Below are 18,616 nucleotides of genomic sequence, written 5' to 3'. Positions count from 1 at the left end.
GGTCACGGACCCCTCCGGTGCTATGCAGTATCAGTATGGGGCGGTTCACCCCCCCTGGTACTGGTTACCTCGCCCTGTCTCTCTTCTCGCCCAGCCCTGAAACGTCAGTGACCCTTCTTTCAGTAGGACCTGGCAGAACCTGCATGATCCGTGTACAAGAGGGCACTGCTGACCCCGTTAGTCAGACCGGTATGGGAGCCATCGTCGTGGTGTTAGGGACTGAGAATTGTATCTGTCATTTGTTTCCTCTTATCCTGGGGGTCCTAGTAATGGAGCCGCGCCTTTGTGTCAGCTCCGTATTATTTCAGTACGGGTAGGCCCTGCTCCCAGGAACCGGTGCGTACACAGGAGAGAGCCACGTACAGCCGCCCACCAGTTCTCTAGTCTCTGTGGTATCTGAAGGTCCTGCTTGCGTTATTAAAGACATATTATAAGCTAAAACAACACTATAGTGATGCAGTACCCAGGCAGCGGAGATGTTGGCAAATTGTATTCGCTGCTGTGTCCCATACTGGGTATTGTTAATGTAGAACAGTTGTTTTCCTAATGACAACAGCGCCATCTTATGGTAAAGTAGTAAAACTGTTGTAAAAAATAAATGTCTCCTATTATAATTATGTTTGTGTGTGTGTGTGTGTGTGTGTGTGTGTGTGTATGTGTATGTGTATGTGTCCTGGTTTCTCCCCCCGATGTGCCCAATGTGATGTCTGTGGTAGAACTTGTAACTAATAGAATTACATAAATAACAGAAGTCCTTGTATTTCTCTGTGTGATGTTCGGTGTCTCAGGCGGTTCCTGCAATACGAAGAGAAGGAGAGTATATTTACCATGGACCATTTCCCGCTGTGGTACAGACGGGCTGCCGAGCACACGCCAGGAAGCTTTGTGTACCACGTGCAGACAGAGGAGAGCGCCGGTAATGTCACATGCCGTGCATAGGGCACACATTAGTACAATACAGGGGCAGCGCTGTACATAGGGCACACATTAGTACAATACAGGGGACACAGAGCATTACAGTGACTGAGACACTACAACAGCACAGGTAACATCAGCACAATGCTCAGTACACAATACAGCTGGGATGTAGGGAAGCAGAGGAGGTGTCCGTGTACTACCAGGGGCAGCGCTGTACATAGGGCACACATTAGTACAATACAGGGGATACAGAACATTACAGTGACTGAGACACTACAACAGCACAGGTAACATCAGCACAATGCTCAGTACACAATACAGCTGGGATGTAGGGAAGCAGAGGAGGTGTCCTTGTACTACCAGGGGCAGCGCCGTACATAGGGCACACATTAGGACAATACAGGGGACACAGAACATTACAGTGACTGAGACACTACAACAGCACAGGTAACAGCAGCACAATGCTCAGTACACAGTACAGCTGGGATGTAGGGAAGCAGAGGAGGTGTCCGTGTACTACCAGGGGCAGCACCGTACATAGGGCACACATTAGTACAATGCAGGGGACACAGAACATTACAGTGACTGATACACTACAACAGCACAGGTAACAGCAGCACAATGCTCAGTACACAATACAGCTGGGATGTAGGGAAGCAGAGGAGGTGTCCGTGTACTACCAGGGGCAGCGCTGTACATAGGGAACACATTAGTACAATACAGGGGACACAGAACATTACAGTGACTGAGACACTACAACAGCACAGGTAACAGCAGCACAATGCTCAGTACACAATACAGCTGGGATGTAGGGAAGCAGAGGAGGTGTCCGTGTACTACCAGGGGCAGCGCTGTACATAGGGCACACATTAGTACAATACAGGGGACACAGAACATTACAGTGACTGAGACACTACAACAGCACAGGTAACAGCAGCACAATGCTCAGTACACAGTACAGCTGGGATGTAGGGAAGCAGAGGAGGTGTCCGTGTACTACCAGGGGCAGCACCGTACATAGGGCACTTATTAGTACAATACAGGGGACACAGAACATTACAGTGACTGATACACTACAACAGCACAGGTAACAGCAGCACAATGCTCAGTACACAATACAGCTGGGATGTAGGGAAGCAGAGGAGGTGTCTGTGTACTACCAGGGGCAGCGCTGTACATAGGGCACACATTAGTACAATACAGGGGACACAGAACATTACAGTGACTGAGACACTACAACAGCACAGGTAACAGCAGCACAATGCTCAGTACACAATACAGCTGGGATGTAGGGAAGCAGAGGAGGTGTCCGTGTACTACCAGGGGCAGCGCCGTACATAGGGCACACATTAGTACAATACAAGGGACACAGAACATTACAGTGACTGAGACACTACAACAGCACAGGTAACAGCAGCACAATGCTCAGTACACAATACAGCTGGGATGTAGGGAAGCAGAGGAGGTGTCCGTGTACTACCAGGGGCAGCGCCGTACATAGGGCACACATTAGTACAATACAGGGGACACAGAACATTACAGTGACTGAGACACTACAACAGCACAGGTAACAGCAGCACAATGCTCAGTACACAATACAGCTGGGATGTAGGGAAGCAGAGGAGGTGTCTGTGTACTACCAGGGGCAGCACTGTACATAGGGCACACATTAGTACAATACAGAGGACACAGAATATTACAGTGACTGAGACACTACAACAGCACAGGTAACAGCAGCACAAGGCTCAGTACACAATACAGCTGGGATGTGGGGAAGCAGAGGAGGTGTCCGTGTACTACCAGGGGCACCGCCGTACATAGGGCACACATTAGTACAATACAGGGGACACAGAACATTACAGTGACTGAGACACTACAACAGCACAGGTAACAGCAGCACAATGCTCAGTACACAATACATCGGGGATGTAGGGAAGCAGAGGAGGTGTCCGTGTACTACCAGGGGCAGCGCTGTACATAGGGCACACATTAGTACAATACAGGGGACACAGAACATTTCAGTGACTGAGACACTACAACAGCACAGGTAACAGCAGCACAATGCTCAGTACACAATACAGCTGGGATGTAGGGAAGCAGAGGAGGTGTCCGTGTACTACCAGGGGCAGCGCCGTACATAGGGCACACATTAGTACAATACAAGGGACACAGAACATTACAGTGACTGAGACACTACAACAGCACAGGTAACAGCAGCACAATGCTCAGTACACAATACAGCTGGGATGTAGGGAAGCAGAGGAGGTGTCCGTGTACTACCAGGGGCAGCGCCGTACATAGGGCACACATTAGTACAATACAGAGGACACAGAATATTACAGTGACTGAGACACTACAACAGCACAGGTAACAGCAGCACAAGGCTCAGTACACAATACAGCTGGGATGTGGGGAAGCAGAGGAGGTGTCCGTGTACTACCAGGGGCACCGCCGTACATAGGGCACACATTAGTACAATACAGGGGACACAGAACATTACAGTGACTGAGACACTACAACAGCACAGGTAACAGCAGCACAATGCTCAGTACACAATACATCGGGGATGTAGGGAAGCAGAGGAGGTGTCCGTGTACTACCAGGGGCAGCGCTGTACATAGGGCACACATTAGTACAATACAGGGGACACAGAACATTTCAGTGACTGAGACACTACAACAGCACAGGTAACAGCAGCACAATGCTCAGTACACAATACAGCTGGGATGTAGGGAAGCAGAGGAGGTGTCTGTGTACTACCAGGGGCAGCGCCGTACATAGGGCACACATTAGTACAATACAAGGGACACAGAACATTACAGTGACTGAGACACTACAACAGCACAGGTAACAGCAGCACAATGCTCAGTACACAATACATCGGGGATGTAGGGAAGCAGAGGAGGTGTCTGTGTACTACCAGGGGCAGCACTGTACATAGGGCACACATTAGTACAATACAGCTGGGATGTAGGGAAGCAGAGGAGGTGTCTGTGTACTACCAGGGGCAGCGCCGTACATAGGGCACACATTAGTACAATACAAGGGACACAGAACATTACAGTGACTGAGACACTACAACAGTACAGGTAACAGCAGCACAATGCTCAGTACACAATACATCGGGGATGTAGGGAAGCAGAGGAGGTGTCCGTGTACTACCAGGGGCAGCGCTGTACATAGGGCACACATCAGTACAATACAGGGGACACAGAACATTACAGTGACTGAGACACTACAACAGCACAGGTAACAGCAGCACAATGCTCAGTACACAATACATCGGGGATGTAGGGAAGCAGAGGAGGTGTCTGTGTACTACCAGGGGCAGCGCTGTACATAGGGCACACATTAGTACAATACAGGGGACACAGAACATTACACCAGTACGAGAAGAGATGCCGGTGTAGATGGGCGCTGAGAAGTAGACATCTGTAATAGAAGTGTGAGAGAAGAGGGCTGTGAGATCAGGAGGGAGGAGGGTCCTGCTCCAAGGAGCTTACACTGTACAAGGAGGGGGAGACAGACCTGTGACATGAGGTGATGGAAGGTGGGATCTCAGTGCCGTGTAATGCATGCAAGGTCAGGGAGGCAGCACGTGTGATATTGTGGATACATGCAGCATTTGGTGCAGCGACCAGGGTAGAGCAGTAGTTCTCAACCATGGTCCTCAGGGACCCCCAACGGTGCACGTTTCCAGGTCACCTCACAGATACACAGGTGCACTAATTACTCACTGGCACATGTTAAAAGATCACAGGTGGAGCTAATTATTTCACCTGTGATTCTGTGTGGAGACCTGCAAAATGTGCACTGTTGGGGGGTCCTGAGGACCGAGGTTGAGAATCACTAGGGTAGAGGAAAGGCTATGGATGTTATAAATATCCAAATAGTACTAGTTTCTGAATCTTGTGGGCCTGATCTTTCTGATTTATAGCAGTGCCAGTTACAAGTTGTTACCCTATGTCAGGCATTCCCAACCACGGTCCTCAAGGCACACCAAAGTGCAAGTTTTAGTGATATCCAGGCTTCAGCACAGATGGTTTAATCATAATACCTCAGATACTTATTAAGTCACCTGTGCTCAAGCCTGGATATCTACAAAACCTGCACTGTTGGTGTGCCTTGAGGACCGTGGTTGGGAATGCCTGCCCTATGTATCGCTTCTGTTCAAGGGTTGTAGTACCTGCCGTCTGACTGTAGATGGCACCATCTGCTGTATAATGCACTGTGTATTTTTTCCCTCACCAGAACAGATACAGTGCATAAACTCTGGGAGTACCCTCAGTTATTCATTGTCAAAGTGATTCCCAATATGTATTGCGGTGCATGTAATTCCGGACTCCCGCAATGTTGCTCTCCTTTGTGCGTTACAGCTTTTTTTATTATTGTGTGATCTCTGATCTGGTTCTGTTGGTGGCCGATGTTTCGCTCTCTCACAGGATACGGTCACAGACCCAGGCTGGGTTATTACACCGGCATACCATGTTGGCATTGCTGTGTGTGCCTTCTTATAACCGTATTGGGTGGTAATTATCGGGGGGGGGGGGGGGGGTGCAGTCTGATCATGACACTATGGGGCCCTCCAGTAAGATGTAATGCCGTTAACGCAATTAGGACACCAACTCTGAATGCGGTTATGTTCACAGCCCCCGACAGCAGCAGCGTGTGGTTACCCCAGCCCCATCCTGGGTGCAGGCGATGCGTCTGGATCTCCATGTATGCTCCTAGCCCGCAATTATGTCAGCACCCCAACTCCGCACCCACAACAACCTTATCCTGTGCCCTAATACCCCATTGCAGACTTGTCACCCAGCCACCAGTAAGGGTCCCTGCAGCCTGTACCTACTCTGAGATATGTATCGTAGCCCCATATCCAGACAGACTTATGTGCAAGGCCTAAATGAGGCCCAGGAAGTACCTTGTGCGTGGAGAAAATGCTCCCCCCCCCCCCTGTGGAAACACGGCCTCTGTCACATTTTCCCGGATTTAGTTTGTTAAAAATTTCTATGTAACTTTACCAAGTGGCTTGTATTATAGGATCAGTGGTCCTCTCATGTAGGAGTTATCTGACGTGTGGTTCTCTTACTAACATGGCTGTTGCCGCTGACAACGGTCACCCAGATATTAATGCTCACGGTTCTGTTTTCTGTTACCTCCCTCACTTGCCTCTTACAGATCATAATCCCAGTGACAACGACATGTTTGAGCCCCCCAACCTGCCGCGCGGATGGGAACAGCTGGCTCCAAAGGGTACCGGAACATCTTACCACCAAACCTCACACCGCCATTAAACCCCGCACCCCTTCATCATTATACATTCCATGCACAGGGGGCACTGCCCATGTCATCTCTGCCCGCCGGTGCCATGACATTGCAGAATGGCAGCATATGAGTCTTCTCATCGCTGCACTACGATGTCATTACCATTGACGTCCTCTTGCTGGGCACGCGGTATGACGCAGGCATGTTGCATGCTGGGAGACAGGACCGTTCTCTGCCACGGGCCACCAGCTCTCTGTTTTTAATAGGAATTGATTGCTACTTTATTAGAGGCTGTGTCCTAGATTGTAGGTTCCCTGCAGCGTTCTGTTTCCTCGCTGCCGGCGCATAACGCTTACAGCAACTAGAGATCGGCGACTGCAGACCGTTCCGCAGTCCTGGTTTTATATCTCTCACATCTGGATTCCGTTCCTGGAGACGTCTGTCTGTTCTCCGCGTCTCTCAGCTGGTGATAAATGACGGCTGATTCCGCACTGATTGCTCTAATTAGCAAACTGACAACTAATAATGAACAATCATCCTGGAAAGCTGCACTGCGATGACTGTAATCGTTATAAGCCTGCTTCTGTCTCCGTGTAGAAATGCGTTACCCGGCGGAGCGGCCATTTTATCCGCTGGGCAAACAGTCAGCTTACCGGTGGCAACTGAGTACTTGACTGGAGTTAGGACATGTTACGTGCCCATTGCGTCAGTGATGTCATCCTCTGTGATGTCACCAGTCCTTGTGCAGTGATTGGTTGCATGCTTATGGCCCACAAAATGGCTCCCTACCTGCAGTTTGGTTATTAGCTTTATATGCGAGTAGAATTGTTTCTATCTATACATCCAGGTGTCACTTCGTCCTAGATGTCTCTGATGATGTCTCATGTGACATAGAATGAAAGAAACCATATATGGTGTAATACCTTCAAGTGTCATTTCTAACACTTATGGATTTTATTTGTTAAAAACCGTACCCTGTGCAGTGGTCCACTAAATGAATGGTGGACAGATCACACTCTGGTTTGAGGGAGTGATGCAGCTCCAAGTGATACTCCAATATTCTCCAAGTTATTCCACATAGAAGAACCAGAGAAATAGGTGTCCAGATGGTGAAATAACGTTTTACTGGGTTAAAAAAGCAAGGCAATAAAAATTGGGTGTAAACAATGGACTCTCACCAGATGAAATGGTCTACTGTACAGGAGCAGACAGACAGAGCATGAGATGACATAGAAACATAGAATGTGACGGCAGATAAGAACCATTTGGCCCATCTAGTCTGCCCCTTATTTATCCTTCAGGTAATCTCAACCATTTTTAATCCTTATTTCTTTGTAAGGATATTCATATGCCTATCCCAAGCATGTTTAAATTGTTCTACTGTCATAGCCTCTACCACCTCTGATGGGAGGCTATTCCACTTATCCACTACCCTTTCTGTGAAGTAATTCTTTCTAACATTTCCCCTGAACCTACCTCCCTCCAGTTTCAGTGCATGTCCTCGTGTTTTATTACTTATTTTCCTTTGAAGAAAATTTCCCACCTGTACTATGTTAAAACCCTTGATATATTTGAAGATTTCGATCATGTCCCCCCTTTCCCTTCTCTGCTCCAAACTATACATGTTAAGATCTTTTAGTCTATCCTGGTACGTTTTGTGATGTAGGCCATGCACCATTTTAGTTGCCCTTCTTTGTACAGTCTCTAATGTATTTATATCCTTCTGAAGATATGGCCTCCAGAACTGGACACAGTATTCCAGATGAGGTCGTACCAATGACCAATAAAGTGGCATTATTACGTCTTTTTTTCTGCTACTGATTCCTCTCCCTATGCAACCAAGCATCTGACTAGCCTTCCTCATTGCTTTGTTACATTGCCTTTGTCACTAGAAATAGTGACTCCTAGATCTCTTTCCTCCACAGTAGTTTCCATTATAGTGCCATTTATACTATATTGAGCCTTTGGGTTTTTGAGTCCCAAGTGCATAATTTTGAATTTTTTAGCATTAAACTGTGTCTACTCTGTTGCATATCTTTGTGTCATCTGCAAAAAGGCATACTTTCCCTTCAGTACCATCTGCAATGTCACTAACAAAGATATTAAAGAGCACTGGTCCAAGTACAGATCCCTGGGGTACTCCACTGGTAACATGTCCCTGCATAGAATGCACTCCATTTACTACAACTGTCTGTTTCCTATCCTGCAACCAGGTTCTTATCCATTTAATTGTTTGATAATCCAATCCCACACTTTCAAGTTTATTTAGCAGCCTGCGATGTGGGACCGTGTCAAATGCCTTACTAAAGTCTAGATATGCCACATCTACAGCCCCCCCTTCATCTAGTATTTTGGTCACGGAGTCAAAAAAGTCAATGAGACTTGTTTTAGCATGATCTCTTTGCAGTAAAACCATGCTGTTTTGGATCCTGTAAGTTGTTTAATTTAAGATATTCCACTATTCTTTCTTTTAATAGTGTTTCCATTAATTTCCCTATTACTGATGTAAGGCTCACTGGTCTGTAGTTACTTGCTTCTTCTTTGCTTCCACTTTTGTGCAGTGGAACTACATTTGCTTTTCTCCAGTCCTCTGGAACTGCACCTGTATCTAGTGACTGGTTGAATAAATCTGTTAATGGCGCTACCAACACATCTTTTAGTTCTTTTATTATCCTTGGATGAAATCCGTCTGGCCCCATTGATTTATCCACTTTCAGTCTTGAAAGTTCTGTTAGGACTTTCTCCCTAGTAAATGTACCTCCATCTACCTTATTTTAATGAATGTCCTTGCAACTTAACTGTGGTCCCTTCCCTTCTCCTTCTATAGTGAATACGGAGCAAAAGTAATTATTTAGATGATCTGCAATTGCCTTGTCTCCCTCCACCAAATTCTCAGTGTCTGTCCGCAGTCTTATTATTCCTCCATTTGATTTTCTCCTTTCACTTATTCCACAGGTGTCCCTGGATGCTTTCTGTAGATGTTCAAGTCCTGGTGTATTGTCCAGTGTTCACAAGTCCCCTCCCCAACGCGTTTCAGACTATGGGGCCCATTTATCAAGCAATATTTGCGGCTAAATCCCCGAAAAACATCTGTTTTCTGGGGTTAACTGCAAATATTAAGTATCCCCCTAATGTATCACAGGGGACCGTAGCAGAAATCTCCGATCCCTGCTGCGATCCCCCCTGCAGCGCCGCCGGCCGCATCCCCCATAGTTTTCTATGAGGGATGCGAAGCTGCCCGATGTATCAACATCAGGCAGCCCGGCATCGCACCCCTGGGCTATCGCCATTCTGATATGGCGATAGCCCATTGTAGCCTATGGCTGCACATCGCACTGCCCGAGCGGGGGGGGGGAGGGGCCGCGGGGGGGGGGGGGGGTTCAGCGCATAACCGCGCTTGCGCAGACTCCTCGGCTTCCAGCTCCGGGTATCGCAGAGACGGGCTCCTTTCGGAGCCCTGCACCTGGCAGTTGATCATTGGGGCGAAATGATCGCATTTTACGATGCGATCCTGGTCGGTAATATTCCCCCCAGATCGCATTGTAAATGCGATCAATGATAAATGGGGGCCTATGTGTCCTTTATCAAGGTTGCCTTGCTTTTTTAACCCATTAAAACGTTATTTCACCATTTGGACACCTATTTCTCTGGTTCTTCTATGTGGAATAACTTGGAGAATATTGGCGTATCCCTTGGAGCTATATCACTCCCTCAAACCAGAGTGTGATTTGTCCACCATTTATTTAGTGGACCACTGCACAGGGTACGGTTTTTAACATATAAAATCCATGTGTTAGAAATTACAGTTGAAGGTATTACACCATATATCAGTGGTTCCCAAACTGTGCACCTAGGATCCCTGGGGTGCCTCGTGACACTTGCAGGGGTCCTCGGGTTGGTCGTCCAGGACCAAGTAAAATTATTTATGATCAATTATTTCTGGACAAAACCAGTGCTGGTGGCTGCCAATCATAAATTGTGTACAATCTGAACCAAATCCTGCCCTTTACCACATAACTGAACCTAAGAAGCCTATATAAACACAATCTACTTCATTTGATATATTTTTTTGGTGGCCTAGGGTGCCTTGGAAAAATTCTGATACCCTAGGGTGCCGTGATTAGAAAAAGATTGGGAACCCCTGCCCTATATGGTTTCTTTTCCTTCTATGTCACATGAGCCATCATCAGAGACATCTAGGACGAAGTGACACCTGGATGTATAGATAGAAGGAGCGCTTGAAAAAACTGACGCTATTCCTTTTTCCATTGTTACATTTGCTGTGTGTATGGCGACACACTCACCGTATAGGTTCAAGCTTGCTCCTAAAGCGCAGTGATTTATCCTAAATTTTTCTTTGTACACTGTGGAGAGATACTGTCTGTTACTTCTGAACCCGTTACCCTTCGTCATCGCAGAGAGACGTCTTCTGCTGATATCCCCCCCCCCCCTTCACCTCTGCACATTACAGCAATTACCGGCTGTCGTGCTTTTCTGGAGAGACCTTTTGAAGATGACATCTGTAAAACATAAACCTGATATCGCGGTGCGGGAGGACCCATCACTTAGACATTTAGGGGGAAATTTACTAAAGGAAATTTGTAAAAAATAGGTGTATTTGTATCCAGAAAAACACTTATTCTTGACATTTACTATCCCGAAAATACGGCAATTCGTATTCGTATTGATAGCATATCAATATGAATACGAATTGCCGTATTTTCGGGATAGTAAATGTCAAAAATAAGTGTATTTCTGGATACAAATACACCTATTTTTTTTACAAATTTCCTTAAGTAAATTTCCCCCTTAATGTACAGTGCAGATCTATGTTACACAGAAGGGCGGAAGCGGCAGTGCAGATCTATGTTACACAGAAGGGCGGAAGCGGCAGTGCAGATCTATGTTACACAGAAGGGCGGAAGCGGCAGTGCAGATCTATGTTACACAGAAGGGCGGAAGCGGCAGTGCAGATCTATGTTACACAGAAGGGCGGAAGCGGCAGTGCAGATCTATGTTACACAGAAGGGCAGAAGCGGCGGTGCAGATCTATGTTACACAGAAGGGCGGAAGCGGCAGTGCAGATCTATGTTACACAGAAGGGCGGAAGCGGCGGTGCAGATCTATGTTACACAGTAGGGCGGAAGCGGCGGTGCAGATCTATGTTACACAGAAGGGCGGAAGCGGCAGTGCAGATCTATGTTACACAGAAGGGCGGAAGCGGCAGTGCAGATCTATGTTACACAGAAGGGCGGAAGCGGCAGTGCAGATCTATGTTACACAGAAGGGCGGAAGCGGCGGTGCAGATCTATGTTACACAGAAGGGCGGAAGCGGCGGTGCAAATCTATGTTACACAGAAGGGCGGAAGCGGCAGTGCAGATCTATGTTACACAGAAGGGCGGAAGCGGCAGTGCAGATCTATGTTACACAGAAGGGCGGAAGCGGCAGTGCAGATCTATGTTACACAGAAGGGCGGAAGCGGCAGTGCAGATCTATGTTACACAGAAGGGCGGAAGCAGCAGTGCAGATCTATGTTACACAGAAGGGCGGAAGCGGCAGTGCAGATCTATGTTACACAGAAGGGCGGAAGCGGCAGTGCAGATCTATGTTACACAGTAGGGCGGAAGCGGCAGTGCAGATCTATGTTACACAGTAGGGCGGAAGCGGCAGTGCAGATCTATGTTACACAGAAGGGGGGAAGCGGCAGTGCAGATCTATGTTACACAGAAGGGCGGAAGCGGCAGTGCAGATCTATGTTACACTGTAGGGCGGAAGCGGCAGTGCTTATCTATGTTACACAGAAGGGCGGAAGCGGCAGTGCAGATCTATGTTACACAGAAGGGGGGAAGCGGCAGTGCAGATCTATGTTACACAGAAGGGCAGAAGCGGCAGTGCAGATCTATGTTACACTGTAGGGCGGAAGCGGCAGTGCTTATCTATGTTACACTGTAGGGCGGAAGCGGCAGTGCAGATCTATGTTACACAGAAGGGCGGAAGCGGCAGTGCAGATCTATGTTACACAGAAGGGCGGAAGCGGCAGTGCAGATCTATGTTACACAGAAGGGCGGAAGCGGCAGTGCAGATCTATGTTACACAGAAGGGCGGAAGCGGCAGTGCAGATCTATGTTACACAGAAGGGCGGAAGCGGCAGTGCAGATCTATGTTACACAGAAGGGCGGAAGCGGCAGTGCAGATCTATGTTACACAGAAGGGCGGAAGCGGCAGTGCAGATCTATGTTACACAGAAGGGCGGAAGCGGCAGTGCAGATCTATGTTACACAGAAGGGCGGAAGCGTCAGTGCAGATCTATGGGTACTTGTGAGTTATCCGGACGCCCGATTTCAAAATCGGGTCGGATCGGGCACATCGCATCGCATCGCATGCGACCATCGGATGCGATGCGATGCGATGCGATGACCCGATTTTTCCATAGGAATCAATGTTAAAATGGACTGAGTCCATTTTAACATGGAATTCAATGGGAAAAAGGGGTCCTTTTCATACCCCTACTATCCAAGTGGGCATGGAGTTGGATATAAACCTGTGGCGAGCGTAGCGAGCCACCGAGCCCGAAGCGTGGCGAGCGTAGCGAGCCCCGCGAGGGGACACGGAATACCGTCCCCTCGCGGGGCTCGCTTCGCTCGCCACGCTTCGGGCTCGGTGGCTCGCTACGCTCGCCACAGGTTTATATCCAACTCCATGCCCACTTGGATAGTAGGGGTATGAAAAGGACCCCTTTTTCCATAGGAATCATTTTAACATTGATTCCTATGGAAAAATCGGGTCATCGCATCCGATGGTCGCATGCGATGCGATGCGATGCGATGCGATATCGCATCGCATCGTATCTGATTGTATGCCTTAACTTAAGGCATACAATCAAAAAATCGGGCGTCCAGATAACTCACAAGTACCGATCTATGTTACACAGAAGGGCGGAAGCGGCAGTGCAGATCTATGTTACACAGTAGGGCGGAAGCGGCAGTGCAGATCTATGTTACACAGTAGGGCGGAAGCGGCAGTGCAGATCTATGTTACACAGAAGGGGGGAAGCGGCAGTGCAGATCTATGTTACACAGAAGGGCGGAAGCGGCAGTGCAGATCTATGTTACACTGTAGGGCGGAAGCGGCAGTGCAGATCTATGTTACACAGAAGGGCGGAAGCGGCAGTGCAGATCTATGTTACACAGAAGGGCGGAAGCGGCAGTGAAGATCTATGTTACACAGAAGGGCGGAAGCGGCAGTGCAGATCTATGTTACACAGAAGGGCGGAAGCGGCAGTGCAGATCTATGTTACACAGAAGGGCGGAAGCGGCAGTGCAGATCTATGTTACACTGTAGGGCGGAAGCGGCAGTGCAGATCTATGTTACACAGAAGGGCGGAAGCGGCAGTGCAGATCTATGTTACACAGAAGGGCGGAAGCGGCAGTGCAGATCTATGTTACACAGAAGGGCGGAAGCGGCAGTGCAGATCTATGTTACACAGAAGGGCGGAATCGGCAGTGCAGATCTATGTTACACAGAAGGGCGGAAGCGGCAGTGCAGATCTATGTTACACAGAAGGGCGGAAGCGGCAGTGCAGATCTATGTTACACTGTAGGGCGGAAGCGGCAGTGCAGATCTATGTTACACAGAAGGGCGGAAGCGGCAGTGCAGATCTATGTTACACAGTAGGGCGGAAGCGGCAGTGCAGATCTATGTTACACAGAAGGGCGGAAGCGGCAGTGCAGATCTATGTTACACAGAAGGGCGGAAGCGGCAGTGCAGATCTGGGTTACACAGAAGGGCGGAAGCGGCAGTGCAGATCTATGTTACACTGTAGGGCAGAAGCGGCAGTGCAGATCTATGTTACACAGAAGGGCGGAAGCGGCAGTGCAGATCTATGTTACACAGTAGGGCGGAAGCGGCAGTGCAGATCTATGTTACACAGAAGGGCGAAAGCGGCAGTGCAGATCTATGTTACACAGAAGGGCGGAAGCGGCAGTGCAGATCTATGTTACACAGTAGGGCGGAAGCGGCAGTGCAGATCTATGTTACACAGAAGGGCGGAAGCGGCAGTGCAGATCTATGTTACACAGAAGGGCGGAAGCGGCAGTGCAGATCTATGTTACCCAGAAGGGCGGAAGCGGCGGTGCAGATCTATGTTACACAGAAGGGCGGAAGCGGCGGTGCAGATCTATGTTACACAGTAGGGCGGAAGCGGCGGTGCAGATCTATGTTACACAGTAGGGCGGAAGCGGCAGTGCAGATCTATGTTACACAGAAGGGCGGAAGCGGCAGTGCAGATCTATGTTACACAGAACGGCGGAAGCGGCAGTGCAGATCTATGTTACACAGAACGGCGGAAGCGGCAGTGCAGATCTATGTTACACAGAAGGGCGGAAGCGGCAGTGCAGATCTATGTTACACAGTAGGGCGGAAGCGGCAGTGCAGATCTATGTTACACAGTAGGGCGGAAGCGGCAGTGCAGATCTATGTTACACAGAAGGGCGGAAGCGGCAGTGCAGATCTATGTTACACAGAAGGGCGGAAGCGGCAGTGCAGATCTATGTTACACAGAAGGGCGGAAGCGGCAGTGCAGATCTATGTTACACAGAAGGGCGGAAGCGGCAGTGCAGATCTATGTTACACAGAAGGGCGGAAGCGGCAGTGCAGATCTATGTTACACAGAAGGGCGGAAGCGGCAGTGCAGATCTATGTTACACAGAAGGGCGGAAGCGGCAGTGCAGATCTATGTTACACAGAAGGGCGGAAGCGGCAGTGCAGATCTATGTTACCCAGAAGGGCGGAAGCGGCAGTGCAGATCTATGTTACACAGAAGAGCGGAAGCGGCAGTGCAGATCTATGTTACACAGAAGGGGGGAAGCGGCAGTGCATATCTATGTTACACAGAAGGGCGGAAGCGGCAGTGCAGATCTATGTTACACAGAAGGGCGGAAGCGGCAGTGCAGATCTATGTTACACAGAAGGGCGGAAGCGGCAGTGCAGATCTATGTTACACAGAAGGGGGGAAGCGGCAGTGCAGATCTATGTTACACAGAAGGGCGGAAGCGTCAGTGCAGATCTATGTTACACAGAAGGGCGGAAGCGTCAGTGCAGATCTATGTTACACAGAAGGGCGGAAGCGGCAGGGGGGGGACAAGATTTCCGGGACCCTCCCAGCCATTCCGGGAGGGTAGGCAACCATGATATATTCAACATTATAAGTTATGTAAGGTACTGCATGTAATACTAATAATAGAGTCTTCATTGCTTGTTCTTGCACCGCTGCGTGGATGTGGGGGTTGAGGTGGTTACACCGTCTCTCTCTCTTCACGAGTGGTTCCAAAGTCCTGTTCACGGTTTCTGGAGTTTGAGGAGGGTGTTGGGCCAGCTGCGCTGCCTGAGAAGTTTCCTGGAGTTTGAGGAGGGTGTTGGGCCAGCTGCGCTGCCTGAGAAGTTTCCTGGAGTTTGAGGAGGGTGTTGGGCCAGCTGCGCTGCCTGAGAGGTTTCCTGGAGTTTGAGGAGGGTGTTGTGCCAGCTGCGCTGCCTGAGAAGTTTCCTGGAGTTTGAGGAGGGTGTTGGGCCAGCTGCGCTGCCTGAGAAGTTTCCTGGAGTTTGAGGAGGGTGTTGGGCCAGCTGCGCTGCATGAGAAGTTTCCTGGAGTTTGTTGTAACCAGTGTTTGACCAACAGACTTCTGCCGATGACCACGATTAGATGAAGCTGTCCTATCACAGAATTCCTTCTGTTGCATTAGCTTTCTCTTGCTTTGCTTTTCTTTTGGAACATGTACATAGGCCTTGCTCCCAATTCTGCTGAAAAGCTGCCTGTACAGAGCGTATCTTTTCCTCTGTTTACTTGGAGTTCCTCTTTAGCATTCATGTGCATACACTTTAGAAGATCAGATCATCATGAGTGCTTTCCCTAGATATGTACGTGTTGCCCGCTGTCACACGTGGGATGGTGCCTTCTCTGGTACGTGGTACTGCTCTGCATTGTATGACACTGTGATCACGTCATCCCTGCTGTGACGTGGGATGTCATATTATGAATGGCTGTTGTCTCAGTGACAATCCTATGTCCGAGATGTCGCTGCCACATCTGGACGCCCTGTTGTGGTGTTGGCCTGTTCCTCGCACATAAGCTGTTCCAGTGATGTTTCCTTTCCATATAGACCTGCTATAATTTCCCAGCTTGGTTTACAGAATAAATTCAATTTTATGCTCCTCCCACATTTTTTTTTACCCGTTCCTCATTTGCATATGTAAAAAAATGGTCTTGTATGATCTCTCCACCTTCTGCGCTGTGGGAGATGGTAGGTCTCGCTCTTTGGTCTTCTTCCCAGGAGACATATGTAGTTCTGGTTTGTCAGGTTGGCTGCTGCCAACTTCATTGATTGGCTGCCAGCATCCATTACCCATAATTCACAGCTATGCTGACTTGGGGACTGTGTCCTGCTGCCAGGCCTGAGGACATGGAGGAGAGTCGGGAGGTCCCATTCCTGGTGATTTGGTTTGTATGGCAGTAATAAGTACACGTGCATCTCTGCGTGCCGCCATAATCTCCTACATGTGACGTGTCACAGGCCCCACCCCGCTGCTCCTGATCACATCCCCTCTATAACATACACTGGTTGTACGGTATAGAGATCATGGCTCCTGACTTATCCGCTCCCTGGGTTCCCCCATATCACGCCATCGGCTCCCTAGCATCTCCCGAACCCCTGAATCCCGGGATAATACTGGCAAGTCCAGGACAGGATCACAGAGAAGGGATGGGGTGTATGTACTAGATAGTGGATAGTTTTTGGCGTAATGCCGGGGTCTCTGGTACGGTAAGGGGAGGGAAGAGACACATTCAGCAGGATTCTAGTAGTATAAACAGCAGGATGGTGGCAGCTGTAGTAGTAGTTTTAGGGAGAGCTTTCATTTGTCAGCTGTAGGAAGGAAAATATATATATATGTGTGTGTGTGTGTGTGTGTATATGTATATATATATATATATTTATATATAAGAAAACTTATGAAATCCGCACACTTAAGAGGTTATTCTGAGGGTGCCCGTCAGCAAGAGATCATAGAAAACTGTATATCCAAAGATATAAAGAAGCAGCACTCCTTATTTGATTTTTAAAGTCCAAACAAACAGACAATTTATTCCAGAGGCAACTGAGCAGTTGCCTCTGGAATAAATTGTCTGTTTGTTTGGATTTTAAAAATCAAATGAGTGCTGCTTCTTTATATCTTTGGATATACAGTTTTCTATATATATATATATATATATATATATATATATATATATATATATATATATATATATATATATATATATATATGGAAAAAGAAGAAGACACAGGGGGCGCCTATGGTGTATTACCGTTTTAATCTTTAAAAAAACAGCTGACTCAATAGTCATAAAAAAGCGGGGTATAATGCCCGTACCAAATAATTCCTCCGCTGTGGACTGAACTACCACATGATTTCATAAAAACATCCCACAGGCAACACGGCTGTATTGTATGTATTGGACTCACGACCCTCAGGCACCGCCGGCAATATCCCGCAAAGTCGTCTCGTGCCCAGGTTACTTCTCAGTCCTTCCTTCAGCCTGCTCCGTGGGAACTCCGTTCAGCGTCACAGTGGCCACGCCCCAACGCGTTTCGTCACCAGACTTCGTCAGAGGGGTGGCAACTGTAAAGCTCTGTCCCTTCCTTTAACCTCCCAGCAGCCAGTCACTGCTCGCGGATTTACATACATGGCTATTAGCATATTCCCTCACTCAGGAACATCTTATCTTGTTAAAATCACATTTTTGTCTTTACGGTCAAAGGAATTGGGGGATTTTATATTGGTTCCGTATGACTATTGAGTCAGCTGTTTTTTTAAAGATTAAAACGGTAATACACCATAGGCGCCCCCTGTGTCTTCTTCTTTTTCCAGAAATGTCTTGTCTGTGAGCCTTTGGGATCAGGCTCTGACATCGGGGAGCAGCTGTCCTAAAACACCATTGGAAGGACTAGTGTATTTTTGTGAGCTTGTGGAGCAAGCTGATTTGTGGAACTGCAGGTGTCAGCGCACCATTCCTTACACACATTGTTGCATATATATATATATATATATATATATATATACATACACACATATATATATATATATATATATATATTTCTTATGTAATTACATTTCTAATAGTATACAACTATTTAAAATTGTATAATTGAATTAAAAAGCAAATACATTTTATTAATGGGACAGACCTAGAGGTGGAGGGAAGGGGTCGCTACAACCCTGTCATCGTTCTTTCCCGATTCACCGTACGCAGCACACTGGCCGTTCTGTCACTGATGGGAGTTTGTGTCTTTGCAGAGGGGAACCCCAAGCCGGAGGCGGCGACAGTCAGCACCTCCGTATCGGTCACGGTCCACAACAAGACGGCCATCGCTGCAGGTAGGA

The 18,616-nt window shown here is 48.2% G+C and overlaps 1 protein-coding gene across 1 annotated transcript in view; it reads left to right on the top strand.

Moving 5' to 3' along the window:
* CACNA2D4 (calcium voltage-gated channel auxiliary subunit alpha2delta 4) overlaps nucleotides 1-18,616 on the top strand; it is a 207,866-nt gene that overhangs the window by 79,892 nt on the left and 109,358 nt on the right. Inside the window, 3 exon segments of the mRNA XM_083180850.1 lie at nucleotides 789-916; nucleotides 6,097-6,171; nucleotides 18,530-18,610. Of these exon segments, the coding sequence (XP_083036976.1) occupies nucleotides 789-916; nucleotides 6,097-6,171; nucleotides 18,530-18,610 (284 nt within the window).

This window comes from Crinia signifera, chromosome 4 (assembly GCF_055691185.1).
Source record: "Crinia signifera chromosome 4, ASM5569118v1, whole genome shotgun sequence".
NCBI classification, from domain to species: Eukaryota; Metazoa; Chordata; class Amphibia; order Anura; family Myobatrachidae; genus Crinia; species Crinia signifera.
This window is presented reverse-complemented; position numbering and strand designations above follow the sequence as displayed.